Source organism: Fistularia commersonii, chromosome 10 (assembly GCF_037954325.1).
Source record: "Fistularia commersonii isolate RoL2024-O1a breed Wild chromosome 10, RoL_Fcom_v1.0, whole genome shotgun sequence".
NCBI classification, from domain to species: Eukaryota; Metazoa; Chordata; class Actinopteri; order Syngnathiformes; family Fistulariidae; genus Fistularia; species Fistularia commersonii.
In genome coordinates, this window is record NC_141293.1 from 12,487,455 (window position 1) to 12,503,372 (window position 15,918).

General features: G+C 46.9%; 1 protein-coding gene across 1 annotated transcript in view; it reads right to left on the minus strand.

Annotated features, from left to right (window-relative positions):
- Positions 1 to 15,918, minus strand: part of thsd7ab (thrombospondin, type I, domain containing 7Ab) — a 146,983-nt gene that overhangs the window by 55,214 nt on the left and 75,851 nt on the right. Inside the window, exons 12-13 of the mRNA XM_086154429.1 lie at positions 13,612 to 13,806; positions 10,017 to 10,283 (exon numbers count right to left, since the gene is read on the minus strand). Coding sequence (XP_086010555.1) covers positions 10,017 to 10,283; positions 13,612 to 13,806 — 462 coding nt within the window. The remainder of the gene's footprint in view (positions 1 to 10,016; positions 10,284 to 13,611; positions 13,807 to 15,918) is intronic.

A 15,918-nucleotide genomic window follows, 5' to 3' on the forward strand; every position in this document is an offset into this window, starting at 1 on the left:
AACACCCTCAAGTAAAGAATAAAAAAAAAAAAAAAAACCTTTCCTCACATCGCTCCGCTGTGTCGAGGGCCATTTTTACATTTACCGACGGGAGGAACGCTTCCTCTCCGCTCACGGAGAGCCTGAGCTGGTGAAATGCTTTCACTGTTTCATTTTGGCAATGATGTTATGAATAATTTGACAAGAAGACAATCATTGAGAAAAAAAAAACAAAAAAAAAAAACAGGAAGGCAATGCTGACACGCAGAGGAAGATGCAAGGGGATGTTGGAGTTCCGCAGAGAACGGACGACCACAGGCGGGTACAGATGCCGTTTGACACTTTTAGGAAGTTAATAATTGAAACCCACTTTTTGATCACTTTTATCAACACCTCCGAGTGTTTGATATATCCATGTTTTGATGTAAAAACTCAATGTTTGCTAACTTTTGGTGAATGATAGGATCAGGGACGAGTCCCTCGGAGGGACGGCACATATGTTGGATGTTCTGGAGATCCGGTCAGACTGAGATGGTTTAGAAATGGACAGAGGAGGGATGGTGGTGGTCTGGGTAGAAGGATGCAGAGGTTGCAACTGCCAGACAGAAGGTGGAGAGGAATAGAGATGAGCTCTATGGATGGTGTGAAAGAGCACATTAAGTGGCGACTCCTGAAGGGACCTGAGGGGGCAAAAGATGTATGCTTACCCGCAGCTACATTCATGAGTAAACTACAGCTCATCTTCGTTTCAAAGCTGTGACCTCTGAGGAGCAAAAACCGATAGCGGCGACTCCCTCCGACACGGGCCGTCCGCCAATCTTCCCTATTCCCACGCAGCTTCCATGCCGCCACTCACGTCACGGGCCGATCATCTTATCATTTGGTCTGTCTTCACTCATCATTCCAAATGTTATTGTATGGAAATATTATACATTACCGTGAGCAGAAAACTAATAAAACAACAGAAAAATTATGTTTCATATCCAAATAAAGAAGGACGTGCAGGCAGATAGATGTAGGTAGACTCTGCACTTCTTAGATCCATTCTAATAAACTGTAACAGTGGACATGAATTTATACATGAGGCTCTTCTCTGCACAAGAAGCAATAAATATGGGGCCGTTGACGTTTCGATTTGATGCTGGTACGCATGTCTCCGCACATGTAGGATGCGGCATCCACGCCAAAGCCTTGTACCAGTGACTCGGCAGGAATCCGCCGACTTCGCCGCCCGATGTTTGATTTGACCTGTTTCCCCGCTACGCCCCCGGGGAACGGGGATGACCTAATCCCAGGACAAACTGCCAATAACTGTCTGAGCTCACTCCGCTCAGGCAGAGGTGCCGACCAGATGAGAAAGTGTTTCCGGAGGCAAGAGAATGACTCGTTGACGTATTACTAGCCTTGTCAGACACTGCGCCTCAGTGCCCGAGACCTTAAAATAAGACCGTCCAGACCTCAAGGCCCAGCGTGATCCCAATTATACAGCGCAGCCTCTCATTGTGTTATTACAAATAATAAGAGTTGCACAAATAGAGGCACCGAGGCAAGCAGCAGGAGCCGTGCCGGTCAGCTTGACCCTTCCACCGACGGCTTCGGCAAACAGATTCCCACATCCCGCCAAAACAGGGGCTCCTATTTCTGAGGTATCAAGTCAAGGTAAAGGGCAAAGCGCGACGGTTGATTTAACGTCACGGGGTGTAGAAATATATGGATATACGGCAGGCGGCCTCATAGTTTTAGAGCGACATCCACCTGATTGCACCGTGGCCTCTGGAACGGCATTCAGACCAGGGGTCAGCAAACTCCAGATTTCAATTAGTTGAGCCGATCCATCCGTGAGATGGTGCAGCTGGACTCATGGTGCGTCCTGAACGTCTTGATTTTTAACTGACATTAATCTGTACTACTTCTTTGTGACAATTTCACATCCAATTTTTTGTACCTTCTCTTTCTTATCCTTTTAGCTACTCCATCCAGGGGTCGCCGCAACCAATCAGCCTCCATCTAACCTCCATCCATAAATCTGGATGGAGGTTAGATGATCTCCTTCTGGTCTTCTTCTAGACCCTTCAGCTCAGCATCTTTCCACCAAGATCCTCACCATCCCTCCCTTGTCCATGCCATCTCGGACCATCTCGATGTGCTTTATCTCCGGAACATCTAACATGTGCCTCCCCTCTGACGGACTCATCCTGTCCATCCTGTCCATCCTCCTCACTCCCAAGAAGAACCTCCATATCTTCATCCCTGTTGCATGTTACACCCGATGTACTCGATCTGACTTCTTTATCTCCACTCACTTTCGCCTCACCGCTCCACTTGGGTCCCTCTCCTTCACACATTTGTTCGGCCGACCTTCATTCCTCTCCTTTCCAGGTCATACGTCCACCTCTCAAGATGTTTCTCCACCTGCTCTCAGCTCTTACAGTACATCACAATGTCATCTGCAAACATCACATGGAGATTCCTCTCATTCACATATACATTCTTTTTTTTACCAATCCTATCTGTCTTCTTCACTCCCAAACATGTGAAGCACTTGTGAATATTTTCTTTCTCCTTTCTACTATTATCTATTACTGTTAAGTTTTTTAACTGAAACTCTGGCACAACAATTTCCTTCGGGATTAATAAAGTTGTTCTCATCTCATCTCATCTCATCTCATCTCATATTCGCTTGAGTTCAATGGCCCTTGTGTTTATCAGTCAAAACTGAATATTGAGCAATTCATACTGGCGACTTGTGAAACCACTCTGACAGATTTCACAACCGTCTGCAGGCGTCCCTCCTTTTTTTTCTGTTTTTATTGCAAAACCTGATGGACAGTCTGACAGGTGAGGTTAGACAGGAATCTCAATGGACCATGATGTTTGCAGATCATGTGATTTGGAGTGAGAGCAGGTGGAGGAAAACCTAGAGGGGTGAAGGTATGCTCTGGAAAGGAGAGGAATGAAGGTTAGCCGCAACAAGACAGACTACAGGTGTGTGAATGAGAGGATGGGACGGTGAGGCTACAGGGAGAGGAGGTTGATTCGCCGGGGGAGCAGCCAAAAGAAGAAGACGAAGAAGAAGATTGCATCAGGAAGCCAATTTTCTTACAATGTTTATTATGATACTGTGACAATGGAGACCCTTGGCGTTCTCCTCGTGGCCGTGCCGAAGCAAGAATAATTGCAGAGGTTTTTGCAGAGGATTGACGTGAAACCTCGGAAAACCAAAACATGCAAATCAAGCCTTGAGGAAGACCAAAGAGCAGATTTATGGATGGCCTGAAAAAGGAAATGAAATCAGTTGGCGTGAAGGAGGAGGATACAGAGGAGGAGGTTCGATGGAGGCAGATGATCCAGCCGGAAGGAAGGGAAGACGTAGTTATTGTGACAAGTCTGTCTTGTGGACAGCAAGCTGGCGGTTCTCTCTTAAAATGACTGATTCCTGGGTGGAGCGTGGAGGAAAAGGCCCGTAAATAAGTTGCCACGTTGTAAATTATAGAATAAAATTACTCCATTTTTTTTAAACCACTGTCCGAAAAGGACCTTATTGGTTGTGTCGCTTTTCACTGCAGCAAGTTGCACCATCATTCAGATTTACCGTAATTTCCGGACTATTGCGCGCATCTCAATATATTAGCCGATCGCTACCTCTGGATTCCTCCTGCGCACTAAAACCGTCAAAGTCGTCTTCTTCGGTGTCGGAGTTGAACGGACTCAGAATTTCCCGGTCACTTCATCGGTCCGATGTGACGAGGATAAACGTTTTAGCATCGTGAAGCTCGTTAGCCTCCCCCACCCAAAGTCCGTATAGTAGCCGCATCGTTGTTTAGGTGAAAAAAGTCGCGGCTTATCGTCCGTAAATTACGGTAAACTTTTTTTTTTTTTTTCAAATTCCCATCATGTTTGGTTTCCTCTCATCACTAAGCAACAGTTTGAAGGTCTGGTAAAAATCCATCGGAAAGAAAATGGAGTTGTGGCGTCGATTTTTAATTTGAGAGATCATTTCTCCTCGTTGGCCGTTGGTGCTGGTGATCTCGTCTCCTGAAATTTTAACCGACTCCACTCGGATTCGTCGGAGAAAAAGTCGGCTGGAAATGAACGGCGGCCTCGATTATCTTGAATCTGACAAACGCGCTAATTGGATCTCCCGGTGCACGGCTGCGGTCGTCGTCGGGAACTGAAACAATCATCACTTTGTCGATGTTGTTTGCCTGTCGAGCCGCTAATAGTCGCATCACTCTCCGTGCGCTGTCTCGGCTCTGATCAGGTTCGAAGTGGATGCATTTTAGACGTGACTTTTTAAACATTTTATTCTCTTTAATAAACGATTCCGAAGCCGCTGCTGGGAATTGTTCAGACGAGCGCTTCAACAGATTCCCGCTTTATTTCCCCTCCGAGCGTTCGATCCTTCCCGTTGATGAACGAGCCAATCTGAGAGACCTCAAAGCTTGGATCAACCGGCGTTTGAAATAATTATTCCCCCTCTCTTTTTCTTTTTTCTGTCGACGTCTGTGGAATACGGAGATAATGGCGGCACGGTTCGCCTGATCAGCAACACAGCCGAGGGCCACGGAGTCACGGCGGGGCCGCGTAGCCTCTATTTCGATCAAGATTTAAAGGGACGATGGCGGCGGCGGCGGCGGGAGAAGGAAGAGCAGACCGACGGAAGGAGGGGCGCGAATGAGAAATTCGTGTGTTTTCTGCCGCTTCGCGTGCACCTCAAGGAACATTTGGTCTTTCCTCAGTTCAATGACGCTTGAAAGCGAACGCGTGGATGCACTCGCAGTCGCACATAGGTGCAAAAATACAAACAGAATGACAAAGACACACACAAACACAACGCGCCCGTCGTGCCGATGCACTCTTGTCACGCCCACACCCAGATTAACCGACGCGTATTTGAATCTGTGACTCACACAGGGAGACTAAACCCGTGTTTATATATGCGCGGCGCTGATGTATTCATTTGAACGTCTCCCACATTCTATTTCACAGCAATTTCACAACGACTTTGTGAGACGGGTTTCTTTGCTTCAAGTACTTTGGATCCCAGATAAGACTTAAAAAAACTACCAGACAAATGACTCCGGGTGGACTTTTGCCAGAAAAAAAAAAAAAAAAAAAAACAGGCCTCCTTGTGTGAAATTTAAAAAAAAAAAACACAGTTTGCGTGGTCGTGTCCGTCCGTGCACAGATGCCGTCATTCGTTCCAGATTAGCTTTTAGCGGAACGAATGTTTACCTTTCGTTCGACTTTTCTTCACACCTCTCATGCAAACTCTCTTCTGCATTTTGCCTTTACAAGAGGTCAAATGCTTAACTTATTCAAGAGTGCCGTACACACTGGAATATTTTATATTTTCCCGCCGACCTTGAGGATTCTGAAAAACGCAAATATATTAGGGTTGTATTTACAGAGGCCACCCGCATCTTGCCAGAGACAAGTCTCGTACAAGGGATTTCTTTTGCAGAGCAACAAAGCGTTTTCCCTCCACAGCCGGTCCAAGGGAATAAATCTGAAGAGACGTGCACGGAAAGATGTCTTTGGGAAAACTCGCCAAAGTATGAACCCGGAGCCCGTGGCCGTGTGACCCTGTAGTGCAAGTTGGCATCAGCTTGAGGGGTCGGCGTCTCTGTGGCCGCTACGAGGGTTCCTTTTCCCCTGACCTCAGCAGATATTTGGATTAACCTTAAATCTGCCAGGGTGATGTTTCACAGAACCTTGATCTGCGAGGATCTGCGGCCCGCGGGGGGGGGGGAAGCTGTGCCGCGCCATGTGGAAAGGGTGCTTTACTTCCTGGACGTTATTCATTGTCGAGGTTTGTAAGGCTTCCGCATGAAATATATAGAATTGTGGGGCCCTTTCCATGATTTGCTGTCGGGCTCTGCATGTGCGCACCTCAAGACCCATCCCAGATCAAGACCAACCGGCAACTCAAATCATTTTCCCCCAAAAAGTTGCACTTGGACACTCCATGCTGACTTTGGGGAATAGTTAACTGGCGCGGGCTATGAGTTCTGTCCCGTCGACGCGAGAAAGTGAACATTTCAACCTACTGATATGGGGTAATGTAGCCTCTTCTATTATAAATCTGCTTCTAACAGAGACATGTATCATTAAAAAGGTGCAAATGGGGCGGCGCGATAAGGAAACACTGAGCGAGACTCGTTTCCCGAGGCCGATTGGACAATCCCGGTGATTTCTTTAGCACGTGGCCGCCGATCAAACCCTTGGAAAAAGGTCGAGGCAACAAGAAACTTCTGAAAATTGTTAAGGCGCTATGATTCCTATCAATAACCGCAGAAGAACATGTCAGCACACAACACGCTATTTAGAGATATGCAGAAAAGTAGAAACCGCTGGTCAGAGTGAGATGTTGAGGCGTCCATCTCAAAGACCGTAGTGCTAATCACTGTCCAGCTTGAATGTTCCAGGTATTAGCCTCCTTCGGGGGAACCTTTTAGTTTTGCGCTTCTCCATGGGGAATAGGAAGATGGCAGGAATCAATACCATGAACTATCAGGTTTTTATTTTCTCCCCCGCGCCACTTCCCTGTGTGTAAACCCTGTTGTTAGCTACCCCTGGACTTATTCTAGTCAAAATGTTTGCGCTGGGCTAGGAGCTCTGGAAACCTCGCCGTGGCAAGGCGGGCCAGAAGAGCCTGGACCTCTTCATCGGGCCATTTTTCGCTGGTTCTGTCCATGTTGTCGCAAGAAAACAGCTGACCAGTGACCACAGTAGTTTTCAAAATGGCTCCGAAGTCCAGAAGACGTATCTGGTAACGGGCTTGGCTTCTACCGATCACCCACGTCCCATGAACCATGGAAAGATCTGCCTCGGAGTAGGAGCTAAAACAGTTCTAGGAACCGAGGTCCGTGACTCCTGGTTCCTCTGCTATCCCAATGCTCCGAGAGAAACACTCTTGTTCCGGAAAACGTCCTCTGAGCGGAGTTCCCAGTGCGCTCCTACGGGGGCTTACAGGAGTAAAACCAGACGTGACCGTTGTAGTTTACACACAGCTTACATGTTTTTTTGGAAACCGCAAAATAAAAGGTGAAAATAAACGAATAAAAAAAACAAAACAAATGTAGCTTGGAATCAAATTAAAGGTCATTACCTGGAGCTGGTGTTTGAGGAACAGCGCAAACCACCACAGGGTTTTCAAATAAAACATTTAAGGCTGTACGCCGGCCTCGTAAAGCCCAAAAGACAAGGGCCTAAAGGATACAGCTCTGCACGCAGCTCTTTCTGGACGCACTCCCTTTTATCTGTAAGTGCCGCAGACCAACAACAAACTCCTCGAGCCACAACCTGAATATCTTTCTCGTGAAACGCGGGTGTTCTCGGGAGCACAGCTTGTGCTGTTTGGTAGAAAAGGAGTTTTTGCCGTGTCGGCTTTAGCCAAATTAAGATGTTTTTGCTAAGCTCACACGTGTCAATGTGTTTAAACCTGAATTAAACCCATAGTGGACCACGCATTGAACACCGGACCCGTGTGTGGTCCTAAAACTGCTGCAACCCAACACCGCAGCAATCACACCCAACATTCCAGTGTGACTCCATTACATACCGCCCGGTGAAATGAAAACATTTTATAATTCTGCCGATGGAGGTCATGGAGTTAATTCAGAAGGGGCAGCATGTCTGAGATGATCTGGAGACGATTTGAATACCGGTAGAAGTGGACATACTGGAAGAAGGATGCTGAGGTTGGAGCTGCCAGGGAGGAGGTCTAGAGGAAGATCAGGGAGGAGATTGAGGGATGGAGTGAAAGGGGTCAGGAAGTTAGTTGGTGTGAGAAGAGGATGCAGAGGACAGGGTTAGACAATTGGCTGTGGCGACCTCTGATGGGAGCAGCCTGAAGGAAGTAGAAGCCAATGACCTTTTATATACTCAGTGAGGGAAATGAAGTCTTTAATTCAGACATCGGACTATCTCTCGGTGGAACAAATCCAGCCCTGTCGGGCCGAGCAGCGGGCCGGCGTCTCCTCTGTTTACTAATGAAAACCACAACTTTACAGCTGAGCAGATTTCAGGAGATAAGCAACAGAAAACCGATCAGATTCGGAGCTTCGGTCTTCCGAGCCAATCTGGTTGTAAACAAAGCAGGGCACTGTGTCGTTTGCTCGCCAGCGGGAGAACAAAGTGGAAAGAAGTCCTGTTTGAGTAAAAGATTTGAAAAATTTAAGAGACATCAGATGCCAAAATACAGCATGGAGGTTTTGTGATCCTCTCGGACGGAATTTCGCAGCCGCGACTATTTAATCTTTCACTAAGACTACTCCGGAGGTAAACAACTGCAAACCCAGCTCACTTTGCAAATGAATCGGGATGTGCGGCTGCTTACAGCGGGCCTCTAGGCGTTGCCAGATAGCGGGACGACAGGAGGGATGGCGATCCGAGTCAGACCGGCCTTTTTCCTGGACGACCCTGACCCGGCGAGCTGCTGTTGCAATGAACCTTCTTTATTAATTTCAGATGGTATTTCCCCGCACCAGACAAGACCTTCTACCTATTCAGAGACCCAATAGCTCCATCCCGCCGCCGACATTTCGCCATTCATGGCCTTGCCCTCCTAAATCCAAGTAATTGGATCCGAGTGTATTTCTCTCCATCGGCCCCTCCTGCAGCTGCGGTATCTCTGTCCGCCGACAGCCTTTCTCTTCGGTCGGTCCACCGGTGGCAAATGGGGTCAAAAAGTAGAAACTTAAAACGCTTTCTGTGAAGGAACAATGGGGCAGACAGTTTGTCCCCGTAAAATGTCACAGCGTCAACCGAGCATGATGGGAGACGGGAAACATGACAACACCCGACTCGAACTGTGAGCAACAGATGACTTCCCAACACCAGAGAAGTTCTGAGGGCTAAATCTTTCGCTATGGAGTTGCTTCGTCCGACATCTCGGGACGATACGCATGAGAAAATATCAGCTCGTGCCAAATTTAGGTTTGGGCGGGAACCAACTCGACATCGGCAACCGTAAGGACTAGTTGACTCATCAGACTGAACTGTGCAAAAACAGTTCCTCCAAACAACCAGGAAAGATCCCCCAAAAGAACCAGCGTCCGGTAACTTACACCATAACCATGTGATCCTACGGGTTTCACACCATTGTTTCACACTCTGAGAAGTCCTTTCCAATCCAGGCGATACCCAAGAGTTGTACCTTAGTCCCAACCTAACGACACCTCCTTTGCTCGACAACCCCCTTAGACCCAGTTTCTGCCGATCAACCCCTCCATTTGCATAACAAGCCATCATGACCTAGATGTGCCCACAACCCTGGCAGGTGTATTCGGAAACTCCCCACAGGCCATTAGAACTGAAGAAGCCTCTCACAGGAGGGGTGAAACGTCTACAAGTGAAGAAATTCAAGTCCAGTTGCCACGACAAGAAGATTTTGACAAGAATTCACCATGTCCTGGATGACTGAGAACCACTAAAGACATGTGCAAAATATTGATCTTATACAAATGTGTTGCAGTAATAAGATACCTTTTCACAATTATTTTCATGACAAATTCTGTCAATGCTCAACAAATATTGCAAGCGGCAATAAAATGCTTTTGTTTCTACTTAAAAAGTACACTGAAAGGTTCCCGCATTCTGGACCATTTATTTGGCGTTAGCCTTTCCGTGCATCCAAAAAATTTGGAAAATTGAAATGACTCACTGTAAGCTACTTCAGCCGGTTCTGTTGGTGTTTTGCGTGGCTTTGCATCCCGCAGGGTACACACATTGACATACCATTTCACCGCTAAACTAGAATAATGGTCGGCGACTTATTTAGCCCAATTGTTGCCGCTCTACTTTGGACCTGAAGTGATGCACAAAGTTGCAGCTTAAGCCCAACAGAGGACGCAATGTCTCAGATGAAATCACCTCTCCTCTCCTGTGGTTTGGATTAAAATTAACCCCCCAAAAAAGGAAGCTATTCAAACGTTTAGACTCTCCCTCTATTTGGGGGGAGTGACGGCTCAGAGACTGACAGAAAAATGAACCTTTAATGCAATGAAAGATACCACAAGGATCATGCGACTCACCGTGACTGTTGCAACGGGAAGTCTCCACCAGCCTGAACTCCTGATCGTAGCACACCATGGCCTGGTAGCGGTAGCCCTGTCCACACTCCTTGACATCTCCCTGGACCTTCATCCCGAGCGTGCTCTCCACCCTGTCTGCCTCGGGCAGGATGCAGTCGGACCAGTTCCCCACCGGCTGGGCGTTGTACTTGTCGCAGGGACAGTACTGGGTCTCGCTCAGAGGGTACATTTGCGTGTTCTTGCACTTGTCTTTCTTCTTGCTCCTCCCTGGGGATTGCAAGAGGGGGGAAAACGATGAGCAGGGTGGCTCTGGTTGAGAAGCCTGTCAGCCGGTGTTGGCGGATTTCTGCCTCTGCCGGCACATCGTGGCCGCGAGACTCATTTTAATGTTTCGTAGCAGCCGGCAGCGCCGTGTTCGGATCATTGTGCTCTTTTATGAAAAAATAGGCTAGAAGACACAGTGTTGCGCACGCATTTGAGGCGCGTCGACTCCTTAAAATAGATTATAGCAGCCACTGAAGCGGTCTGACAGTTTGCGCCCTTAGACCACAGATCGCTGTCGTCATTTCTCATGCAAACAAAGTGCGATACGGCCGAGAGCGCCTTGACTAGCTAAAACGTCGACACATGCTCTGCAGTATTTGCTAAGTAGGGTATCAGTATCCATTTCAACCGACACTGTGCCGGATATGAGAATGCTGTATTTTACTGTGTGTGTGCACCCAGTATAATAAACTGAACTCAGACTATTGCACTGACTTGAAACAAAACACATACGTTATACTTTAAATGTAATACAAACTCGAAAGATAACAAAACATCCCCGCTCCAGCTTGCAAAGGTCATCTTGAATTAGGGCCGTAGCGGGGCTGCTGCTAATCGCCGTTCTGTAACATCCTGTAATTTATTTTGCCCGGCGAAGGTCAAAATTACTAACCCACAACAGGAGAGTACAAGCTTTACTCCATCACTGCCATCCACTCCGGCGACTTCAATTAGGGTGCTGTTTGGGTAATGCCTACGGTGTGTGTAATTTCAAACCCACTGTTAGCATTTTGAAATATCATAAATACCGGACAAGGTATGGAATTTCGGCGCTCGTTTTTCTCTCTGCATGTTAACGACGGTTCCCAAGCTCCAAATGTTTTGTGTAGAACTGATGCGTCTGTAGGGTGGCTTTGTCAGGGTGGGGACGTGTGAGAACTGAGTTTAAGTTATACTCCTTTGGCTAATCTCTGCAAAAACAACTCTAGAAAGAGGGGAGTCCTCAACTTGCGTCGTCCTCAACTTGTGCTGTTTTGACTTTTCCAGTGCTCGAAGCAGCACAACGTGAAATGCGGGGAGACTTGTACGTTTTTGCGGATACACCTTAATGCAGAGTTTCTTTGGGACTTAGCTGTGACTTTTTCACCCTTCAATATGGCTCCCAAATGGAGGCAGCACGTCGAAGTAAAAGAAATCCATTACTACTTCCTTTTTTCCCTTTCGGCTACTTTGTTCAGGGGTCGCCGCAGCAAATCAACCTCCTCCATCTAACCCCATTCTCTGTATCCTCTCCTCTCACCCCAACTAACTTCATGTCCTCTTTCACTACATCCATAAATCTTCTCCTCCTCCAGGCCTACAGCATCGCTGGTTCCACTACTGTCTTGTAAACAAAAGGAAAGTCATTGCATTTCCTTTTTTTTTATTACAGTTTCATTTCTGTCCTTTGTTGTTTTCCTGCACTATTATTATTATAGTATCCCTTTCATTGTCCCGCTGCCTAGTTCTGCTTCTTCATATATATGTACGACTTCAGGGTGTTCCAGGTTAGGTAAGTGACTAAGGCTACGGCTGGTCCGACTTGCGACAAAATTGCCTTATGTCGGTCCTTGGAATAAATCTTGGGACTCCTGCATGGTATTCCAAGAGACATTGTGATGAGAATTCACGTACCCCTCCGCGGGTTTGTGGGACCAGCAGGAGAGAGAGGAGTCAGGGTTTCACCAGCCATTTGCACAAGTGCATCAATTCCACAGAGGAACCAGCACGTCTAACTTTAGCTCTTTGTTTTAGCAACCGATAAATTCCACTGAGGCAAAACATTAGCTAAAACCCACAGGCTGAGGAGATGCTATGACATGATCTGTAGCGTTAGCATGAGCCTCTCCCTCAGCCACTCACACGAGAGACAGACCGCTACACGGCAGCGTTCATGCAGTTTCTGAGAAACTGTTTATTTTCTGTAATATTCGATGTGTTGAGTTCTCGTCAACCCCGGTAATAATCTTGGAATGTCAATCAGAGCATGACTGGAAATAAAAAGATTTTCCTTTCAGCCAACAATAATATTTACATTTTTTTCTTTTTTTTTTTTTTCCAAAATCATGTGGAAGGAGTGCCGTGTTTCTGTAACGCCATACAACTTTTTTATTTTCGTTAAAATGTGAACGTAAACACCGTTGTACGGATCTTTCGTCCCAGAACGGTTTTATAAAACAGCTTGAGGTAAAAAAAAAAAAAAAAAAAAAAGTGTTAGGGACGACGCAAGACAAACTTCGGCACACTCTGCCCAGGAACTCACGATATATTAAGTCAGCAGTAAAAAACGTAAGGGTTTTTCTTCACCCCATTTTTTTTTTTTTTCAAGTAAGCGTGCCTGTGAGGGATTGGGCAAACATCAAACACATTGCTTAGTTTAATTTTGGATAAAACTCCAAAAAAAAAACTTCACTTCCCCGGTTTAAATCATTTAAACCTTCTCGAAGATCCTCATCGTAAACCCTGCACGGCCTCGCCACTCCTTTCCAGAGGTGAGAGAGATACTCATCTGGTTTACAGTTGGAGAACGAAAGCTATTTGCGCACCACCAGTCGCTGAGGGGAGAGAATAATCGACACCGACGCCTGTTGTCGTTTTATTCTGTTTACGCGGCCGGTAAGAAATAAAGAATGAGGAGCTATTTCCGCCGTTGTTGCTTGGCTCCCTCCGGAGCATTTAGCCGCTACGACCTACCTGAAAACACGTTGACCTTGTGTTTCGCTTTACTGCTCGCCTGCCGTCATTATCGCTCCCTTCCCCTAGTGCCTCGTCGGCGCTAAAACCGCCGTGCAAATAAGCGTGTCTATTATGACAGCGCTCATAACATATTATGTAAGCAGTTCGTTTCCTCAGAACAATGCAGAGACTGCGGGTCGCGTGTTTAATTGGAGGGAAAGGAGATGATTGGCTGCTGGCTGTGGATGGATGCTGCAGTGGTGCATGACTTTTTTTTTTTTTTTTTTTTTTCCCCCATCTGGGCCAGTCGGCTCCGTCGTCTGGGGGTTTGCAGCGGCCGGGTCGGACGCCGGCGTTTGTTCTGACCTTGTTTTTTACGGTTAAATTTCGTCGTCCCCCCCCCGTGGTAATTTGGTGTTTCAGACAGATTTATTTGCCACTTTTTGGCATTCGCCCTCAGCGGACCCCGCCGGAATGATAAACACATTCGGCGGAGGTCAATTTCCATCTTCCATCTGGGCCGTCTCGGCGTGGCGTCCCGGGCCGCCCCGAGACCCTGCGTGACAGCGGCAAAACAACACACCATTATGGATGGTGTGCCGCTCTCTGTCCTCACCTATCAATGCCCTCTTTCTTGTGCGGACCCCAACGCAGTCAGCTGTGCAGGACGAGAACTTGGACCAGTTGGTCAGCTGGCAGTCATCCTGGCAGGGGAGCTGACAGCGCTGAGTGATGGCCGGCATGGCCTTGGAGGATTTCAGACACTCGCTGATGTCTGCCTGCGTCCCATCCAGCTGGCGGCACGACACAGCTGGAAGTGGAAGAAAAAAAAAAAAAAGCTCAATTAAAAACATGTAAAAGGACAAGATGTAGTTTGTTGAGATGGACAGCTGAGAGATGCTGGAGAAGAAAAAAAAAAAAAAAAAAAGCATGATAAAATAACAGGGCGAGTCACATAAGGGGGTAAAGATGATGAGAACGTCGGACTGAATATTGAGACACGAATCCATCCCTTCCTCATATTGGTTTGGAGCTGGCGAGCCATTCCATCTCAACTCAGCCAGAATCCCCGTCCCTTTTGTGCCTCCAATAAAGGCTATTATTGTGCCGCTGCAATATTTCATCCTCTGGTGACGCAGGCGGTCTTGCAGAGATACACCTTCATAGAGATATCAATCTCTGAGCACATTTCCGCAAAACTCCCGTGGGCACCCGCCATTGGTTTGGAAAGCCTCCATCTGCTGGTGCGCGAGGTCGGGTTTTCTCTAGCCTGGGAATGTGTGTGTGTGTGTGTGTGCTTGCAATACTCAGAGAGAGAAAGAATGTGTCGAGTGTCTTAATCGTGCCGCTACAGCATTCTTTTCCCCCCTATAAAAAAAATCTTATAGTGGGAAAAAAAAAAGATACAAAAAATATAAGCGACGCACAGCAGAATAGACAGAATGTCTTATTTGTTTTTTTATTCAAGACCTCAATGACTTCAGACATCCTGGATGTGTGAAAACCAGAGCAGGACATCGGGTGTCACATGTTATCAAATCACAGGGAAGCAAAGAATTTCAAATGAAACTCCGACTTTTCAGTCTCGGAGTATTTTCATGGATAATTGATTAAAGTCCCGCAGACTCGCCCATGACTACAAATGGCTTCCAAAAAATGCCTAATAACTTTGGAACAGTTGAACTTATCTATCTGCTTGGAGAAGTCGGCGAAAGCAGAGATCCTCAGCTTTTTCAATTACACTCTTCAGAGCCTCGCCAGCAACTGTGAATGCGGCGTCATTTTCTGCAGCATTTATATGACAAAGAATCCCCCCCTCCGCTCCCCGTCAATTTCTCTCTGACCAATGAATCGGCCCCCTCTTCTTTGTCCTCATATGAATACTGATCACTCGCGTCGAACAAATCTGTTCATCCCAAACCGTTCCGTCCACTTCTGTAAGACCAGAAGGTTCTTCTGTCACAGGAAAACACCAAGACCAGGTGTGTCCGATGCGTCGATCGCGATCTACCGGTCGATCGCGTGGGTCAATCGGATGGCATCCTACCTTTTCTGACACAGGCGTCACTGCGCATGGGCACATAACGGCACGTTCTAGCAAGCTAGCGAGTTAGCCTCCAATTTACGTCTTCTAAACTTATGGGTATAAAAATGAGTGGGGGAGCTGGACTAAGTAAAAAGACTAAAACGTATCACTTCCATACTGAATGGGAGGTGGGCTTTTTTTTTTTACTATGTCATTTTCAAAGTGCGTTTGCCTCATCTGCCGGTCTGCCATCACTTTACCGAAAAAGGGAAACGTGGAGCTGCATTTCCAGACCGTTCATAAAAACTACAGCGCTGACTTCCCTCCAAAAAGTGAGGGAACTAAAATCCCAGCTGTTAGGACAGCAGTCACAGCTAATTTCAACTATGATGCTGACTCCATTCAAGTCATCAGAATAAGGTATTTACCAAAAAAGTACTCAGTTGTAGTGTGCCATAAGGGTTCATGCAGTTATGCAAATTCCACAAACATTTATTATGTTAAGTATACTCAGTAGATATATCAATAAATATATATTCAGCATTTTTAGTGGAGGTAGATCATTTTCACATAGTCATTTGAAAAGTGGGGGCACCCCTGGCCTAGACAGCGCTGGCCACTTTCGCGCTAAAGGAAGCTCGAAGTGTCTCAGGAACTAGGCAATTTCCCCAAGCATTCAGTGAGAGCAGGACCAGAGACCACATTGCTCCAGGAACATTCTAGCTCCTTCTCCGAGGAAGGGGTTTTTAAGGTTCCATAGGAACTAACATGACTTAGATGCTTGGTGACTGCCAGATACTTCAAGTGGACTGCAGAGGATATCCTTAAAGATCATTTAAATGGACATAGCCGGCAAGAAATGGAGAGATGCCTGCGACCCCAACGAGGGGTCTCCCA